The 18,222-nt window shown below is 43.1% G+C and overlaps 1 protein-coding gene across 1 annotated transcript; it reads left to right on the forward strand.

Moving 5' to 3' along the window:
- Positions 1 to 920: 920 nt before the first annotated feature.
- Positions 921 to 17,064, forward strand: LOC137341553 (L-lactate dehydrogenase B chain). The gene is made up of 8 exons (XM_068004728.1): positions 921 to 1,057; positions 5,645 to 5,779; positions 7,737 to 7,854; positions 8,042 to 8,215; positions 10,654 to 10,827; positions 11,707 to 11,824; positions 13,123 to 13,246; positions 16,718 to 17,064. Exons 2-8 carry the CDS (start codon positions 5,651 to 5,653, stop codon positions 16,883 to 16,885), a joined length of 1,005 nt encoding a protein of 334 aa, XP_067860829.1. The 5' UTR covers positions 921 to 1,057; positions 5,645 to 5,650; the 3' UTR covers positions 16,886 to 17,064.
- The last annotated feature ends 1,158 nt before the right edge of the window (positions 17,065 to 18,222 follow it).

An 18,222-nucleotide genomic window follows, 5' to 3' on the forward strand; every position in this document is an offset into this window, starting at 1 on the left:
CGATGCCCACATCCCATGAACGAAGAAAAAAAAACCTGCTGACAGTGCAGCACTCCCTCAGAACTGCTAGCCTAGATCTTGTACTCAAAGTCTCTAGAGTAGGACTGTGAATCCACAATCCAACCTCGTAATCAGAGGCAAGCGTGCTACCACTGAACCACAGTTTAACACTAAATTATAAGCTGAAATTTATAGTGGGTCATGAATGCACAACTTTCTAATTTGGATGATAGAAATACTACCAACTGCAGCAAGCTGATACTATGTTAATTTTATGCTAATTGTAAAATCCTTAAGCACAAAACAAGAGTTTGCAATCCGAAAGCAGAAGGGAAGAAGTTTAATGTGAATATATAAGAGGAATACATTTTGAGAATCAGACTCTGGTGTGGTGTTCTTTCTTGAACCATCTCTAATTATAGCACACACAATCGAAGGTGGGGGTCATACATTTCGCTCTAGATTAGGATCACCAAGGGGAGAGATGTATCTCTCAAGAAGCCTCACAAATCAGACTGATTCGCCCAAATCAAAACTGGAATTCCCAGCTTTCAATAACCGGCCTGCAATCTGCGCTGCTTCAGCGGAAACATCCAGCGTTCCAGCCGTGTTATGGGAGGTGGCGTCTGGTTATGTATTATAACTGTTTAATAAAAAAAAACAGATTTCCCCACCTCCGGAAGGATGTGCGCACAAAACAAAACAAACAAATCTCCCTCTTGTTAAAGCAAAAAAGGAAACAAGAAACAATCTCTGGACAGTGACATTCGCCAATGTCAAAAGTTAGAACTGAAATCCCAAATAAGTAACAAGAGGTTGATGCCAAAAAGGAGTAACTAGTCCCATTCAGTCGGATAGAGGCACGTTCGGCTGCCAACCCTCTGCAAGAGGACGCTCGGCCCCCCCAGTTTCCTTTCTGTCACAGTGACGTGCTCGGCCAGTCACATGAAGCAAGGAGTTGCAAGAAGTTCATTTCGTGCAAAAAAACACGCACAACGGTCAGAGACAGCAGTAGAGAGGCAAGGAGCAGCATCGTGGGCACACAATAAGATCCCTGGTACGTGTCGCTACTCAAACATTGCTACTAACTTAACACTTTTGACTATTTTTTTCAAGTGCATTTTCCAGTTGATGCTGCTGTTAACTTAGATTTCACTTTTTTTGTTGCATCTATGTAACTGGACTCTAAGATTACTTCGCCCTGGTAAAGTGGCAGTATTTGCACTGTTCTGTTTCGTCTTTAACGAAGAAAGCCACGATCTTAATTGGAAATTTAAGAATGAACCAGATATTTCCAAGTCGAAAGTTCTCTATCTTTAATAGTTGGGATTTGATGGGTAATCTGAAACTTGCAATCCGAGGAAGGAGAAATAACCTGAAATACACGCGTGTGTTTAGTCGTGCGGCACTATTGTGTCGGTATTTGATGGGTGCCTGTGTGTCCTTGGGTCTGTTTGCCAGCGCAGTGTTTGGCGTCCAGCCCGATTGCTGTGCCACTTCTGGCGAGTAATCCCGACCTTGAATAAGGGGCGAGTACAAGGAGCCGGAGGCACTGTCAGTTAGAGGCGGTTTGTAACTCACAAACAAGTCATGGAGGGAGAGAAAAAAATGCAGCGCCAATATAAATGAGTTGGAGATCATTTTGATACTGATAATTTTTTAATGCAAGTTTAATTAGCATTGAAGTCTGCATTAACTTCCACGTATCACTTTTCACTTTTCTTTCATCGCTCGAAGTCTCAGTCCGCCTGAATCATGCATTATTTTCGACTTGTGATAAGACATCTTTGTGTTGTCTTGTATCTGTACAGGAAGCGCGAAAAAGGGGACATTAATTCCTAAAAAGTACACTCTTGAAAGGCTTTCAGTGCAAAAAGACGCTCTGGACTGAGATACAATGCACAAGTTGCAATCCTTAAATTTTAATGAGTTTGGAAATGAAGCGATGCAGTTAATGGCATGGTTCCAACCCACTAATGCTTGAACAATAACAGGCCGGCGCTGAATGTCACCTTGTACCGCATAACTGGGACACATAGTTGCACTCTGAAGAGGCCCTTCCGATTGGTATGCCGTATGTTCCATTACGCTGTATTGTAAGGTATCGCGGGATTGCCTTGCTGAAATTTGAGTAACTTGTCAGTTTTCACGAAATGGTCAAAAGATTTTGGCCTAAATTTAGAAAACGTAAAGACAAACTCAGACTTCAGTATGTGTTTGGTTATATTTTATTTTAGCTTTTAACAGAGGGATAATATTTGAGACTGTTCTTCAGACTGTTCCAACTTGCATTTATATAGCGTCTTTATGGTAGTAAGACATCCCAAGGCACTTCACAAGAATGTAATCAGGCAAAAAAAAATTGACACCAAGCCAAAGAAGGAGACATTAGGACAGGTGACCAAAAGCTATTTTTGTATTCGTTCATGGGATGTGGGCGTCTCTAGCAAGGCCAGCATTTATTGCCCCATCCCCAATTGCCCTTGAGAAGGTGGTGGTGAGCCGCCTTCTTGAACCGCTGCAGTCCATGTGGTGAAGGTTCTCCCACAGTGCTGTTAGGTAGGGAGTTCCAGGATTTTGACCCAGCGACGATGAAGGAACGGCAATATATTTCCAAGTCGGGATTGTGTGTGACTTGGAGGGGAACGTGCAGGTTGTGTTGTTCCCACGTGCCTGCTGCCCTTGTCCTTCCAGGTGATAGAGGTCGCGGGTTTGGGAGGTGCTGTCGAAGAAGCCTTGGCGAGTTGCTACTGTGCATCCTGTGGATGGTACACACTGCAGCGACGGTGAGCCGGTGGTGAAGGGAGTGAATGTTTAGGTCAGTGGATGGGGTACCAATCAAGCGGGCTGCTTTGTCCTGGATGGTGTCGAGCTTCTTGAGTGTTGTTGGAGCTGCACTCATCCAGGCAAGTGGAGAGTATTCCATCACATTCCTGACTGGTGCCTTGTAGATGGCGAAATGGCTTTGGGGAGTCAGGAGGTGAGTCACTCGCCACAGAATGCCCAGCCTCTGAACTGCTCCTGTAGCCACAGTATTTATATGGCTGGTCCAGTTGAGTTTCTGGTCAATGGTGACCCCCCCCCCCCAGGATGTTGATGGTGGGGGATTCGGCGATGTTAATGCCGTTGAATGTCAAGGAGGTGGTTAGACTCTCTCTTGTTGGAGATGGTCATTGTCTGGCACTTGTCTGGCGCGATTGTTACTTGCCACTTATCAGCCCAAGCCTGGATGTTGTCCAGGTCTTGCTGCATGCGGGCACGGGCTGCTTCATTATCTGAGGGGTTGCGAATGGAACTGAACACTGTGCAATCATCAGCGAACATCCCCATTTCTGACCTTATGATGGAGGGAAGGTCATTGATGAAGCAGCTGAAGATGGTTGGGCCTGGGACACTGCCCTGAGGAACTCCTGCAGCAATGTCCTGGGGCTGAGATGATTGGCCTCCAACAACCACTACCATCTTCCTTTGTGCTAGGTATGACTCCAGCCACTGGAGAGTTTTCTCCCTGATTCCCATTGACTTCAATTTACGAGTGCTCCTTGGTGCCAAATGCTGCCTTGATGTCAAGGGCAGTCACTCTCACCTCGCCTCTGAAATTCAGCTCTTTTGTCCATGTTTGGACCAAGGCTGTAATGAGGTCTGGAGCCGAGTGGTCCCGGCGGAACACAAACTGAGCATCGATGAGCAGGTTATTGGTGAGTAAATGCCGCTTGATAGCACTATCGATGACACCTTCCATCACGTTGCTGATGCTTGAGAGTAGACTGATGGGGCGGTAATTGTCCAGTTTGGATTTGTCCTGCTTTTTGTGGACAGGACATACCTGGGCAATTTTCCACATTGTCGGGTAGATGCCAGTATTGTAGCTGTGCTGTAAGAGTTTGGCTAGAGGCGCGGCTAGTTCTGGAGCTTGGTCAAAGAGATAAGTTTTAAATGTAGCCTTAAAGGAGGAGAGGCGGAGAGGTTTAGGGAGGGAATTCCAGAGCATAGAGCCTAGACCGCTGAAGGTACAGCCGCCAATGGTGGGGCAAAGGAAGTCGGTGGTATGCAAGAGGCCAGAAGTTGAGGAATTTAGAGATCTCGAAGGGTTGTAGGAGGTTACAGGGATCGGGATGGGTGAGGCCATGGAGAGGTTTGGACACGAGGATGAGAATTTTAAATTTGAGTCATTCAGGGATGGGGAGCCAATGTGGGTCAGCGAGCATAGGGGTGATGGGTGAACGGGAGTTGGTACAAGTTAGGATATAGGCGGCAGAGTTTTGGAAGAGCTCAAATTTATGGATAGTGGAAGATGGAAGGCCAGCCAGGAGAGATTGGAATAGCTGAATCTGGAGGTTACAAAAGTATGGATGATTTACACATGTTTTTGCATTGGTATGGGACATCAGAAAAGAGGCAGATTACATTCACATGAATCTAGCAACTCAATACTACATCTGTTCTGACATTTAACTTAGTTGCAGTTTTTGTTGTGGGTTGATACTGTGAGACTGGCTTTTCTACAAGATCATTTGAATGTAGCCAAGTTTCGGAGTCATTGCTTGTGTTAGAAGTAGTGTGGGAGTGGGGGGGGGGGGGTGCAGTGAATAACTCTCTGCTGGTGAAATGCATCATTTTTTCTTTTCTCGGTTCTTTTAAAAATAAACTCGCTGAGAAAGCTAGGCCTGGGACTTGGGTTCAAACTCAGCCCAGACTGAGCGCTGGCTGCGAGGATCCTATGTGAAAGGAGTTTGTGCATTCTCAATCTGGTTCCTAAGGGGGCCTGGGCCTACAGCACAGAACTGTCTCTCTCTCTCTCAGGGTGGATGGTGTGGCAAATGGGACATAAGGTGTCACCCCTGGTGAGTGCTTTTGAAGCTGGGGCGGAGTAGATGGAGCTTTAAAAGTGGAGTAACAGCCAATCTTGTGCTACATCAAACTAGCCCATTCATGTAGCACCTATTACCAACAGTACGAGGAAGTTTGCGCTACGGTGTGCTTCGAAGACCACTATATACAAAACCATGTCTTAACCCTACAGTTCTGTGTATTCCTGCTCCTCAGGACCAGGTGTCAGTGTTGGAGGTTTTTCCATTTTCCTACATCAGGAATTGCACTTTTGCGTTTGTCCTATTTTGAATAGATAAAGAAAGAATTTGCATTTATTTCGCGCCTTTCCTGACCTCAGGACGTCCCAATCGCTTTAAAGCCAATGAAGTACTTTTTGAAGTGTTGTCGCTGTTGTAATGTAGGAACCTGGCTGTGCTACGCCTGACCCTCACCTGGGGATATTTGATGCTGGCACTGAAGCAGAATTTTTCTAAAAATTCAGTAGTTTATAAAAGTGAATTTTAGCGTGTTTAAAGGTGGTTTAAGTACTGTTGCCAGCCTTCTTTAGTACTATAAAGGTTTCCTTATAGTTGTGCTGCAGGCTATTTTCATGCAGATAAACTATTCATGTGGTTTGTTCTAGTTTAGGTGAAAGTATTTTTTCTTAAAACTGGGTGGAACTGGCAGAGTAGTTAACCGCACCATATTTAAACCTTCAACAGTACTTGTTGATAGGATATGGCCATTTACTTTCTTCATATTTGTTCACATCTCAACAAATTTTGTTTTATTTTCAATGTTCCAATAAACCATTTGTTTTTTTATTTAATAGGACAACATGGCAACTGTGCAGCAGAAACTTATCACCCCAGTCTCTCAAGAGCGATCTGATGCTTCAAGAAATAAGGTCACTGTTGTGGGTGTGGGCCAGGTTGGGATGGCCTGTGCTGTTAGCATTCTTTTAAGGGTAAGTTTGGTCCCTCCTGCCCTCTTTTTCTTTAATGTAGTTTCTATTGTAGAATCATTGACTCTTACTGCACTGATCTGAGGCATGGTACAGCATCTGATTTGGAGAAGGATTTATTTTCGAAGAGTTAACCCTGTAAACTGATAGTTACGAGTGTGCAATCCTCAGGATTTTAGCTGATAAACTTCTACACTGGGATAAAGCCTAATTCACAGGATAACAAATGATAGAATCATACAGCACCGAAGGAGGCTATTCGGCCCATCATGCCTGTGGCGGCTATTTGAAAGAGCTATCCAGTCAGTCCCACTCTGCCACTTTATCCCCATAGCCCTGCAAATTTTTCCTTTTCAAGTTTTATCAAATTCCGTTTTGAAAGGCTGCATTGAATCTGCTTCCACCACCCTTTCAGGCAGCGCATTCCAGATCACAACAACTCGCTGGTTATGGATTCCCCATCCATCGGGAACATCCTCCCTGCATCCAGTCTGTCTAGTCCTGTTAGAATTTTATATGTTTCGATGAGATCACCTCTCATTCTTCTAAACTCTAGTGAATATAGGCCTAGTCGACCCAATCTCTTTTTCTGGCAATTTTATATGTCTCCTCTTTGGATCTAATATTATCCCTAATTTCTTTTGTAAGCCATGGTTGAGCCATCTTTCCTGTTTTATTTTTGCGCCAGACAAGAATGAATAATTGGTGTAATTCCTGCACACGTTCTTTAAATATTAGCCATTGTCTATCCACCGTCATCCCTTTTAGTAAAGTTCCCCAATCTATCATAGCCAACTCACACCTCAAAATTTCATAATTTCCTTTATTTAGATTCAAGACCCTAGTTTCGGATTCAACTACTTCACTCTCCATCTTAATGAGGAATTCTATCATGTTATGGTCGCTCTTCCCTAAGGGACCCCGCACAACAAGATTGTTAATTAATCCTTTCTCATTGCACAATATCCAGTCTAGGATCGCCTGTTCTCTAGTTGGTTCCTCAACATATTGGTCTAGAAATCCATCACGTACACACTCCAGGAATTCCTCCCCCACAGTATTATTGCTAATTTGGTTTGACCAATCTATCTGTAAATTAAAGTCACCCATGATTAAAGTTGTACCCTTCTTGCATGCATCTCTAATTTCCTGTTTAATGCCCTCCACTACATCTCCACTACTGTTTGTGGGCCTATAGACAACCCCCACCAACGTTTTCTGCCCTTTGGTGTTTCTTAGCTCCAACCATACAGATTCCACATCGTGATTTTCTGAGCCAATATCCTTCCTCACTATTGCATTGATTTCCTCCTTTACTAACAACGCTACCCCACCTCCTTTCCCTTTTTGCCTGTCCTTCCTAAATATTGAATACCCCTGGATGTTCAGTTCCCATCCTTGGTCACCTTTCAGCCATGTCGCCGTAATCGCAACTAGACCATACCTGTTAATATCTATCTGCGCTGTTAATTCATCTAGCTTATTGCGAATGCTCCGCGCATTAAGACACAATGCCTTTAGATTCATAATTTTGAACACCTCCAATAAATCTCCCCTTTACCTCCTCTGCTCTAAGGAGAACAAACCCAGCTTTTCAAGTCTCCCCACGTAACTGAAGTCCCTCAGTATCATAATTTCCAAATAGTTTGAAGTAGTATTTATGACCTTTTTTAGTAAAGTCCTGATGGAAAATTTTACTTTCTGATAGAAGCTGCAGTGTTATTATCTCGGACTAAGCGTGCCTCTTATTGCAAATATTTGGGAGTTTGCTTTGAATGCAGAGATTACTATAATGGGTGAAAAGTTCTGAGTGGTACCTCTGAATGGTGGGTTTTCTGCCATACTAAAACATTTCTGTTAGACTCTATTACCTAAGCTATCCATATTGGTGGTGGGAGGGGAGGAGGTTGCAGGGTTGGGAGAAAACACCATTGTAACAAGACCCCACTTCCTTTCTCAGGAACTTACTGATGAGATGGCCCTGGTTGATGTTCTGGAAGACAAACTGAAGGGAGAAATGATGGATCTCCTTCACGGTAGTCTGTTCCTCAAAACTCCGAAGATTATTGCTGACAAAGGTAACTTGGGTTTTTATGACACCATACGGATGGCAAGAAATAATTTGCTATTCTTTTTTAGTTGAGTTCCAAAATGCAGTGAACTGAGGGTTTTAAAAGTCAACGGAATCAAGTTCGAAAATTGTAGTCCGTCTGTTATCTTTACCTTGCTCTTGTGATTTAACTGTTTGATTTCTCGTTTGTACAGATTATGCAGTAACTGCTAATTCTCGGGTAGTGGTTGTTACTGCTGGAGCACGTCAGCAAGAGGGTGAGAGCCGACTGAATCTGGTCCAGAGAAATGTGAACATCTTCAAATTCATCATCCCCCAGATTGTAAAATACAGCCCCAACTGCACGATCGTCGTGGTTTCCAATCCAGGTGACTGCAGCTATAGCTTCCAACGACAACAACTACTTTTATATAAGAAAAAAAGAAAGAACTTGCATTTCTATAGCATCTTTCATGGCCTCAGGACTTCCCAAAGCACTTGACAGCCAATGAAACTATTTTGTGGTGTCAATGTTGTAATGTGGGGAAACGCAGCAGCAAATTTGCACACAGCAAGGTCCCACAAACAGCAATGAGATAAATGATCAGATAATCAGTTTTAGCTTTGTTGGTTGATGGATGTGTGTTGGCCAGGAGAATACCCCTACTCTTTTTTTCCAATGGGATATTTTACATTCACCGCAAAGGGCTGATGGGGCCTCGGTTTAACATCTCATCTGAAAGGCCACACTTCTGACAGTGCAGCACTCCCTCAGTACTACAATGGAGTGTCAGCTTAGATTATGTGCTCAAGTCTCTGGAGTAGGACTAGAAGCCACAAGCTTCTAATTTAGGAGCATGTGCACTCGCACTGAGCCAAGCCTGTCTCTCTTTACCATAGTATATGGTGCCCTTAATGTAGAAGAGCATCTTGAAGTGCTTCACAGAGGTGTAATCAAAAAATGGATGTTGAGCTAAAGAAGGAGGGATTAAGAGGGTTGACAAAGACTTGGTCAAAGAGGTGGGCTTTAAGGAGGGTCTTAATGGGAGGAGAAGGAGATGTAAAGATGGCATGGTTTAAAGAAGAAATTTCGGAGTGTGGGATCTAGGCAGCTGAAGGCACGGTCACCAATGGTGAGCCGAAGGGAGGGAGGTTGTAGGGCTGAAGGAGGTTACAAAGAATGGGAGGGGCGAGTCTATGGTGGCATTTAAACAAAAGGATGAGAATTGAAAATTTTAGGTTTTGTGGGACCAGGAGCCAATGTAGATCAATGAGGACAGGGGAGATAGCTGAGCGGGACTTAGTGTGGGTTAGGATACAAGCAGCAGAGTTTTTTCATGAGCTGAAGTTTGGAGAGGTTAGAGGATGGAAGGTCAGCTACAAAATTGCTCCTTACAAAAATGGTAAAAGAGAAAAAGAAAGAACTTGCATTTATACAGTTCCTTTCATGACTTCAGGACATCCCAAAGTGCTTTACAACCAATGAAGTACTTTTTGAAGTGTAGTCACTGTTGTAATGTAAGAAATATGGCAGCCAATTTGCACACAGCAAGGTCCCACAAACAGCAATATGATAATGACCAGATAATCTGTTGGTTGAGGGATAAATATTGGCCGGGGAGAACTCCCCTGCTCTTCTTGAAAATAGCACAATGGGATCTTTTACATTCGCCTGAGAGGGCAGATGGGGCCTCAGTTTAACATTTCATCTGAAAGACAGCGCCTCCAACAGTGCAGCACTCCCCTGAAGTATCACTTTAGATTATGTGCTTAAGCCTCTGGAGTGGGGGCTTGAACCCACAACCTTCCGCTTCAGAGGCAAGTGCATGCGCACTGAGCCACAGCTGACACCAAGTTAAACCTTGTTGAGTAAATGCATTGTTAACAAGAGTGGGGCCTGGTTTTTTTTCCCCCCTCAGCGCTCATTGGGAAATTCAACACTGTCCTCCCTCGCTCATAGTTTTGTGCCCACTAATTGGCCCTGATATTTATGGGGAGGGAGTGGGGGAGCATGGTTGCAAGGGGGGGATCTGGGAAATCCCGGGAACGTGGAGATCCTGCCGAATTTTATTTTGTTACTCCGTTTCCCACCTGGCAACTGGCCAGATTGACAGCGGTAGAAGACCACAGCCGGGGACCGTTGGGAATGATCCCTGGCAACCAGGAAAGATCGGGGGGTGGGGGGGGAGAAAGGGAGGTCGGACTGGCAACCGGTGGGGGGAGCGAGTGAGATCATGGTGCAGAAGGGGGGGGTCGGTCACAGGTTTGGAGGGGGTGATCGGCCGAACGCAGCAGAAGATTTGCTTGAGAGGCCTGTGGGGAAGCACTCCTGCTCCTCCTGGCTCACAAGCGGTGCTATAAAAAGCACTTACTTGCCTGATCCGACTGCTCCCGTCTCCATTTAGCTGCCGGGCTTCCTGAGCCCCGGGAAACCCGACCGGCAACCATTAAATTTAAATCAGGCTCCCAACTGCACTATGGGAGCCTGATTTAAATATTATAATGAGGTGTCCTGACTCTCGAAAGCGGGACACAGACACGGCTCGCAACCCACCACTGTAAAAATGGCGGCAGCCACGTACATGGTGGGTTGTGGTCAAGTTACACAATTTTTAGTTTTTAACCCCCCCCCATCGACGCTCTCCCACCCATTTTGGGGAGGGGGGTTACATTCCCCCCATTGAGTTTCTACTGCAAAGAAGAATGGTTAAAATAATTATTTAACCCTACTTCTGTTTGAATTGCTTTACTGAGCCGTGCCACTGTGTTGTATTTGCTCTAATTGCAAATCCAAGTGCTCATACGTTTTTGTTTTTTCTGGTTCTAGTGGACATCCTGACTTACGTAGCTTGGAAGATTAGCGGTTTCCCAAAGAACCGTGTGATTGGCAGCGGCTGTAATTTAGACTCTGCCAGATTTCGATACCTGATGGCCGAGAAACTCGGTCTCCATCCGTCTAGCTGCCACGGTTGGGTGCTGGGTGAACATGGAGATACCAGTGGTAAGGCTAAATGGTCAAATCCTGTGATGCCAAATTGCTACACGTAATAGAAGTCGCACACTTTTTAGTTACATCAAACAGGGAGTCGATTTTAACCCTACCATCTGGGCGGGTGGGCAGTTAAAACCAAGCAGGTTAGTTACCCACTTGGAACTCGTCCCATTTCCAGCCGAGGTCTCCCCTGCCCCAGTCTTTCTGCCCCCCATGCCCGTCCCACCTGTGAAACCCTCCCAGAATTCCCTCCCCATGCTTGCTGGTGAGCCATCCTTTTGGTGCCGGCCGGCTGGCCTGAACTTCCTCTCTGGCCCACCGTCCACCTGCCCGTTTTTGGGCGGGCAGCTGACCGGAAGCATGCAGGTGAGGCCCGGGAGTTAAAATGCTCCCGGGGCTCAAATTTAGGCCGATGAGTGGGTTTTGCACTCGCCCTGCCCCACCCACCCGAAACCAGTTTGGGGTTAAGATTGACCGTGCGGCACTAATGCCATTTAATAAGACTATTATATGAATTTAATTTTTAAGGAGCTTAGGAGTGAATTTGGCATTGCTAAAACAGTTAATTTGCTGTTGAGCTTTGTTTGGCATAAGACATATGCTTTGTTGATTAGTTCCTTGTTTTTAACTACATATCTTAATTTGCTCACCAAAAGCTTCATATGTTTGAGTTGGAGACAACATGCGATATACAAACTAGCCTTTGCATAAAGGTATTAAATTGAAGGGAATTGTATCATTGAATGCGATGTGCAGTATGTCCCATTATACTTCTAACAAGTGGCACAAAATTATCTCTCACGTGCTGCGATTAAATGGCAGTTTGCCAGTGGATCTCTGGAGCGACAGCACAAGAACTGTGTACATTCAGCTGCTTTGCATTTGCAGTTCCTGTTTGGAGTGGTGTCAATGTGGCAGGAGTTGGACTGCAGCAGCTGAATCCTGATATTGGAACTGCCCAGGACAAGGAGAACTGGAAAGATGTCCATAAAATGGTGGTGGAAAGGTACAAAATAAAGTCTTATGAAATGATGAGCAAAAGATACTGTTGAAAATGTATTGGGCTGATATCAGTGTCCTGACTTTTCTTGAAATCGTATGAATCTTTAACCAGGCACACAGAAATATGAGCCAAGACTCGAGAGAGATTTAGAAGGTAACATATTTAAAATGTACTTGGGGAAATAATATTATCAGTTTCTGTCAAATGGTAGCAACTTTTTTTTGTTAAAAGATGTAGTCTTGTATAGTTCAGTTAAAAGGTAACCAAATGATTGGCAGTTACATTAGCAGATCAATTATTGCTCCCGTATCTAAAGTGTGCAGAAAATTAGAATTACAAAATAATGAGAATCCAAAAATTTCCAACATGAAAGAAAGAAAGAGCTTGCATTTATATTGTGCCTTTCACGACCTCCACACATCCCAAAGTGCTCCACAGCCAATGAAGTACTTTTGAAGTGTAGCCACTGTTGTATTGTAGGGAACATAGGAACAGGAGTAGCCCATATCCATATCCCTTGATACCCTTACTGAACAAAAATCTATCGATCTCAGTCTAGAAAACTCCAATTGACCCAGCATCCACAGTCTTTTGGGGGATGCAGTTTCAGATTTCCACTACCCTTTCTGTGAAGAAGTGCTTCCTGATTTCACTCCCACAGAGAATAAAGGTTTCAGTTCATAAGAGACTCAGTCTGCTGATGGAATCTGTCGTCAAGGCGGGGGAGGCTGAACTGTAACAAGTGTCACAGATTTTAGACTAAGCACTGCTGGTGTGAAGATAAAAATGTTACTTTTAAGTTCAATATCTGTGCTCATTATGATCGATTCAATCGAAAAATTGTGGACGTTTACAGCACAGGAGACTGCCGTTTGGCCCATCGTGTTACGAATAGTCCAGTAAGACCTAGCTAACAGTAATGAGTTAATCTGAACATTGACAGCTGAAACTGGCAAATTTAGAACCTGTCTCCTGTAAGTTTTGAACGTTTCACTTCAATAGATACAATATATAATCATAGAATGATTACAGCACAGAAGGAGGCCGTTCAGTCCCTCGAGCCTGTGCCATTCAGCCCATCAAGACCAGGACAAGCAACATCACTTTCACTGATTTTGTATCCTAGTGTCAGTTAGGTAGTCTGCACAATGTATTGTTTTATATATTGAATGGTGCAGTAGAGCATCATTAATTCCAGTTTGCACTGTTAATGAAACTAGTATTAAGAATTTCTCGCACATTTTCAGTTGAGACTGTTATCAGATATGTAAATGTCTGTTATAAACTCTGCTCTTTGCTAGTGCTTATGAAGTGATTAAACTGAAGGGATATACTAACTGGGCCATTGGCCTCAGTGTCGCTGAACTGACTGAATCCATGGTGAAAAATCTGAAGAGGGTTCACCCAGTATCCACCATGGTAAAGGTATGAAATGTTACTGCATTGTTAAATGATTCATTTAGTATATTACCTGGTTTATAATAAATGAAGAAACTCTTAAGGGTGCTTAATAGCTGGTGTTGGGATCTCCACACTGACATCTCTATCTATTAGACACTGAATGTTGTTGTATTGTACATGTTTAGATTATGCCAAAATGTTAGTGGGGAATGATTTCCATACCACTGTAGTTTGTTACAATTGAGGATTTGAGATAAGCTTTTCTTTCTGCAGTCATTCAATATTCTCCCCTTTCCCAACAAATAGGAGTTGTATGCATTATGTGCTTTCTCCTACTGAGATTATGTGGTCCGCTCAAACAATTAACCCAACTCAGTAAATTGTGTATTGGCTTTAACCTGTAGTCCTTTTGATCTGTGTATCGATATCAGTTTACCAACATTGAAGAGGTACTTGGCTCATATTACCTCTACATGTTGGTAAACTGATAATGATACATGGATTAAAAGGGCTGCGGGTTAAAATTGCTCAAAGTTATTTACAAATTGTAAGAGCACAGAAAAGCAGTATTATTAGTACTAACCAAATGCTATCAAGTATGAAGGAACGTTGACATGCATGAAGCAATGAAACCTGAGTTAATTATCATCAATTCTTCAGCAGAAATATTGTAAAGCTTTGGTTAAACTGAGTTTTGTTTAATGCACATGATAGGAAAACATTCATCAAAATGCTTCTCTTCATTAGAGGCAAAATGATCCCCCTTATAGAATCATAGAATCGTTACAGCACAGAAGGAGGCCATTCGACCCATCGAGCCTGCGCCGGCTCTTTGTAAGAGCAACCCAGTTAGTCCCATTCCCCTGCTCTTTCCCTGTAGCCCTCCACATTTTATCTCTTCAAGTATTTATCCAATTCCTTTTTGAAAGCCACGATTTAATCTGCTTCCACCACCCTTTCAGGCAGCGCATTCCAGGTCATAACTACTTGCTGCATAAAAAAGTTTTTCCTCATGTCGCCTTTAGTTCTTTTGTCAGTCACCTTAAATCTGTACCCTCTGGTTCTTGACTCTTCCGCCAGTGGGAAAACTTTCTCTTTATTTACTTTATCTAAACCCGTCATGATTTTAAACTTCTATCAAATCTCCTCTCAACCTTCTATGCTTTAAGGAGAACAACACCAGTTGCTCCAGTCTAGCCCTGTAACTGAAGTCCCTCATCCCTGGAACCATTCTCGTAAATCTTTTCTGCACCCTCTCTAAGACCTTCGCATCTTTCCTAAAGTACGGTGCCCAGAATTGGACACAATTCTCCAGTTGTGGCCGAACCAGTGTTTTATAAAGGTTCAACATAACTTCCTTGCTTTTAAACTCTATGCCTCTATTTATGAATCCCAGGATCCCGTATGCTTTTTTAACCGCTTTCTCAAACCTGTCCTGCCACCTTCAAAGATTTGTGCACATATACCCCCAGGTCTCTTCCAACACCCGCTCTTGTCACTTGATAATTGGACACCTTGTCTAATTTTGACGTCACATGATCTCTTCCCCCAGGTAGCTAAAAGATTTAGCTTTTAACCTCAGGTTTTCTTGAAGTCTGATTTGCAATGAATGGACCAATATGGTTTTGACACATTGCAACATCTTTTTAAAACTGTAAAATTAAATGTAGCATCCAATGGGTGGGGGGAAACACAACAATGCTAATGAAGATTTTGACTCGCATTGTCTGGAACCTGATGGGAAGCGTTTCTATATAATGACTATATGTATTTAAACATGCATCTGTTCTCTAATATTTACAAATCTTCATTCACCAGATTTAGTATGATGCACCTTTCAAATTACAATGATATAAAACCATGAATATTTTAAAATACAGTGATATAATCTTAAAATCAGTGACACGCCATGCGACATGTCATATTTGTTTTTCATTCTCGGGCTGTGGGCTTCACTGGTCTTACCAGATGTTGCATGCATGGAGTCACGTTCTGGTTCACTTGCAGGACTGGGACAAATATCTACTGGAAACCTAAAACCATAGCAGGTAGCTTAAATCTAATGAGCACTGTTTCTTCATACACAAACAGTCCAATAGGTACGGTAGTGTAGTGGTTTTGTGATTGGACTACTGTAATTGGCTTACTGAATCACAGACAGCAGAGGAATAAACACACTGACCATGTCATGTGGGCTGTAAACTACAAATAAGATTTATTAAAAATAGCAATTAGATAGCAATTCAATGCAGCACATTTTATTTGATTACAGAACTTTTAATTTCTATCTCAGGTACAAAAATATAAGATGCAGCCCTTTGCTTATTCTATCAATAGTACTAGACCTGGACCAGCATTTGTAATGTAACTTGTACATGAGGTTTAATCCACTAATGCAGTCGCTAAACTCTATCTCACTGGACTTAGAAAACTAAAGAACTAACAGAAAATGGTCAAATACATCTCTGCCTGGGTGAAGAACCGTCAATTATTCTTTACCCCGAGAAGCACCCTGTGAGATCAAGGCAGCCCTTAAGGATGAGGATACAATAAATGGCTTTCTTGCAAAAAAAGAGTGACTGATAACTCGGCCATTGGGAACGACTGTATGTATCTATAGAAATGACTATATGTATCTGTAGGAACAACTATATGTATCTATGGGACCAACTATATGTATCTCAGATCTGTGACATCCTGCTGTAAGCTGAAGTGATTCAGAATCAATGAGCGGATTGTTTAACACACTAATGGAAGGCGAACTGGACCCCACCCCCTCCAGTATATGATATTCCCAGATATACCTGAGGAATGTGAATTTTCTTCCAACTGGATAATATAAACCTCCACAAAGTATGACTAAAGGGACTAGAGTCATAAGTAAATAATAAAATGTACAGACTTTGATCTGAATTCGGTAACAAGATGATGGAAGAATGGAGTCCATTGTATTTAAGATAGCAAACTGTGATTTAAAAATGGTTCAAAGGCTTACTTCAAACTCTGCTCGGAGCTCTTATATAAAAGTAGGATCAGCTCAACTTTATACTTTGTATCTGCACCGGATATTTTGCTTTAGGCGTGAGTGTAACATGTTTATAATCTAGTTGTAGCTGCAAGTTTTCCCTATTTGATACAATGGAGCCCACATAAGTACTCAGTGAATAAATGCACACTTTTTCCAGATTCCCAATTCTTTTGCCATTAACTCAGTGACATCAGTTCAATGAGTTAAGTTTACATATCCCTTTATCAGCCCGTTCTGCTATTAAGACAGTGGGGGAAATTTTAACATTCGACAGTGGCATAAAACGGGTGATATTGGATCGGCTGCCCGTTAAACACCCTGCCTGATTTTCCTATGAATTGAAATCAATGGAAAGAAAAATCTGGCTGGGTGTATAAAGGGCAGCCGATGCAAAGCAGTGGGGGTTTTTTTGCCTGTAAATAATGCATTGCAATCTAGTGATTCTGTAATTGTATCTTTAACCCCAGGGCATGTATGGCATAGAGAATGAGGTCTTCCTGAGCCTGCCCTGTGTCCTGTGTGTTGATGGTCTGACTGATGTCATCAATCAAAGGCTGACAGACGATGAGGTGGCCCAACTGAGAAAGAGTGCTGAGACCCTTTGGAATATTCAGAAGGAACTGAAGGATCTGTAATTTTGAGGCTAACTGCAGTGCTCCTTCACTGAAGCTGCAAATCAACCAACTAGGGCAAAGTGTATCTGTATTCTCTTGTACACGATTTGTAGTGAGAGCGATGTTGTTACCATGTAAACCCAAAACGGTATAACTATATCCAAACTGGTCACATATAAAAATAAAATGTGTGAACCTTCTATTTGTCTTTCAACTGCTTCAAAAATATTGATGTCCTTATCATAGTTAATGCAATTTCTGTATACTGCAGTATATAAAGGATAATATATCCTTTTCGCAAAGACGAGCACGGATGAGGGAGGCCAGTCAACCCATTTGGTTCATCCTTCTACAGAAACTTACAATTTCCTTCCCCCAACCCGATTGCAACATCTGACTGCCTGTGGAACGACTCCAGAGTTTTGCCCCACTCCCCAACCCAGACGTCTAGTCCAGGTATGAGTCACATACTTTGTATGAAGAAGTGCTTCCTGACATCAGTTTTGCCTGTTGCTCTGACCACATTTAGTTTATTCTACAATCACTCATAAAACGATACAGCACAGAAGGAGGCCATTTGGCCCATCGTGCCTCTGCGGCACTTTGAAAGAGCTATCCAATTAGTCCCTCTCCCTTGCTCTTTCCCCATAGCCCTGCAAATTTTTCCTTTTCCCTTTGGAAAGGCTCTATTGAATCTGCTTCCACCACCCTTTCAGACAGTGCATTCGAGATCATCATAACTCACTGCGTTAAAAAATTTCTCCTCATTACCCCTCTGGTTCTTTTGCCAATTATCTTAAATCCGTGTCCTCTGGTTACCGACCTTCCTACCAGTGGGAACAGTTTCTCTTTATTTGGAAATATATCGCCGTTCCTTCATTGTCGCTGGGTCAAAATCCTGGAACTCCCTTCCTAACAGCACTGTGGGAGAACCGTCACCACACGGACTGCAGCGGTTCAAGAAGGCGGCTCACCACCACCTTCTCGAGGGCAATTAGGGATGGGCAATAAATGCCGGCCTTGCCAGCGACGCCCACATCCCGTGAACGAATTTAAAAAAAACTCTATCAAAATCTTTCATAATTTTGAACACATCTATTCAATCTCCCCTTAACTTTCGCTGCTCTAAGCTTCTCCAGTCTCTCCACGTAACATGTGAAGTCCCTCATCCCTGGTATCATTCTAGTAAATCTCCTCTGCATCCTCTCCAAGGCCTTGACATCCTTCCTAAAGTGTGGTGCCCAGCTTCTCCAGTCTCTTCTACAAGGTTTAAAATTTTGCAGACAAATTAACGAGATTAGGGGACAACAACTTACTTGTGAAGGGTACAATTCTGCATGGTTTTTAACCTAATCATT

Source organism: Heptranchias perlo, chromosome 24, assembly GCF_035084215.1.
Source record: "Heptranchias perlo isolate sHepPer1 chromosome 24, sHepPer1.hap1, whole genome shotgun sequence".
Lineage (NCBI taxonomy): Eukaryota > Metazoa > Chordata > Chondrichthyes > Hexanchiformes > Hexanchidae > Heptranchias > Heptranchias perlo.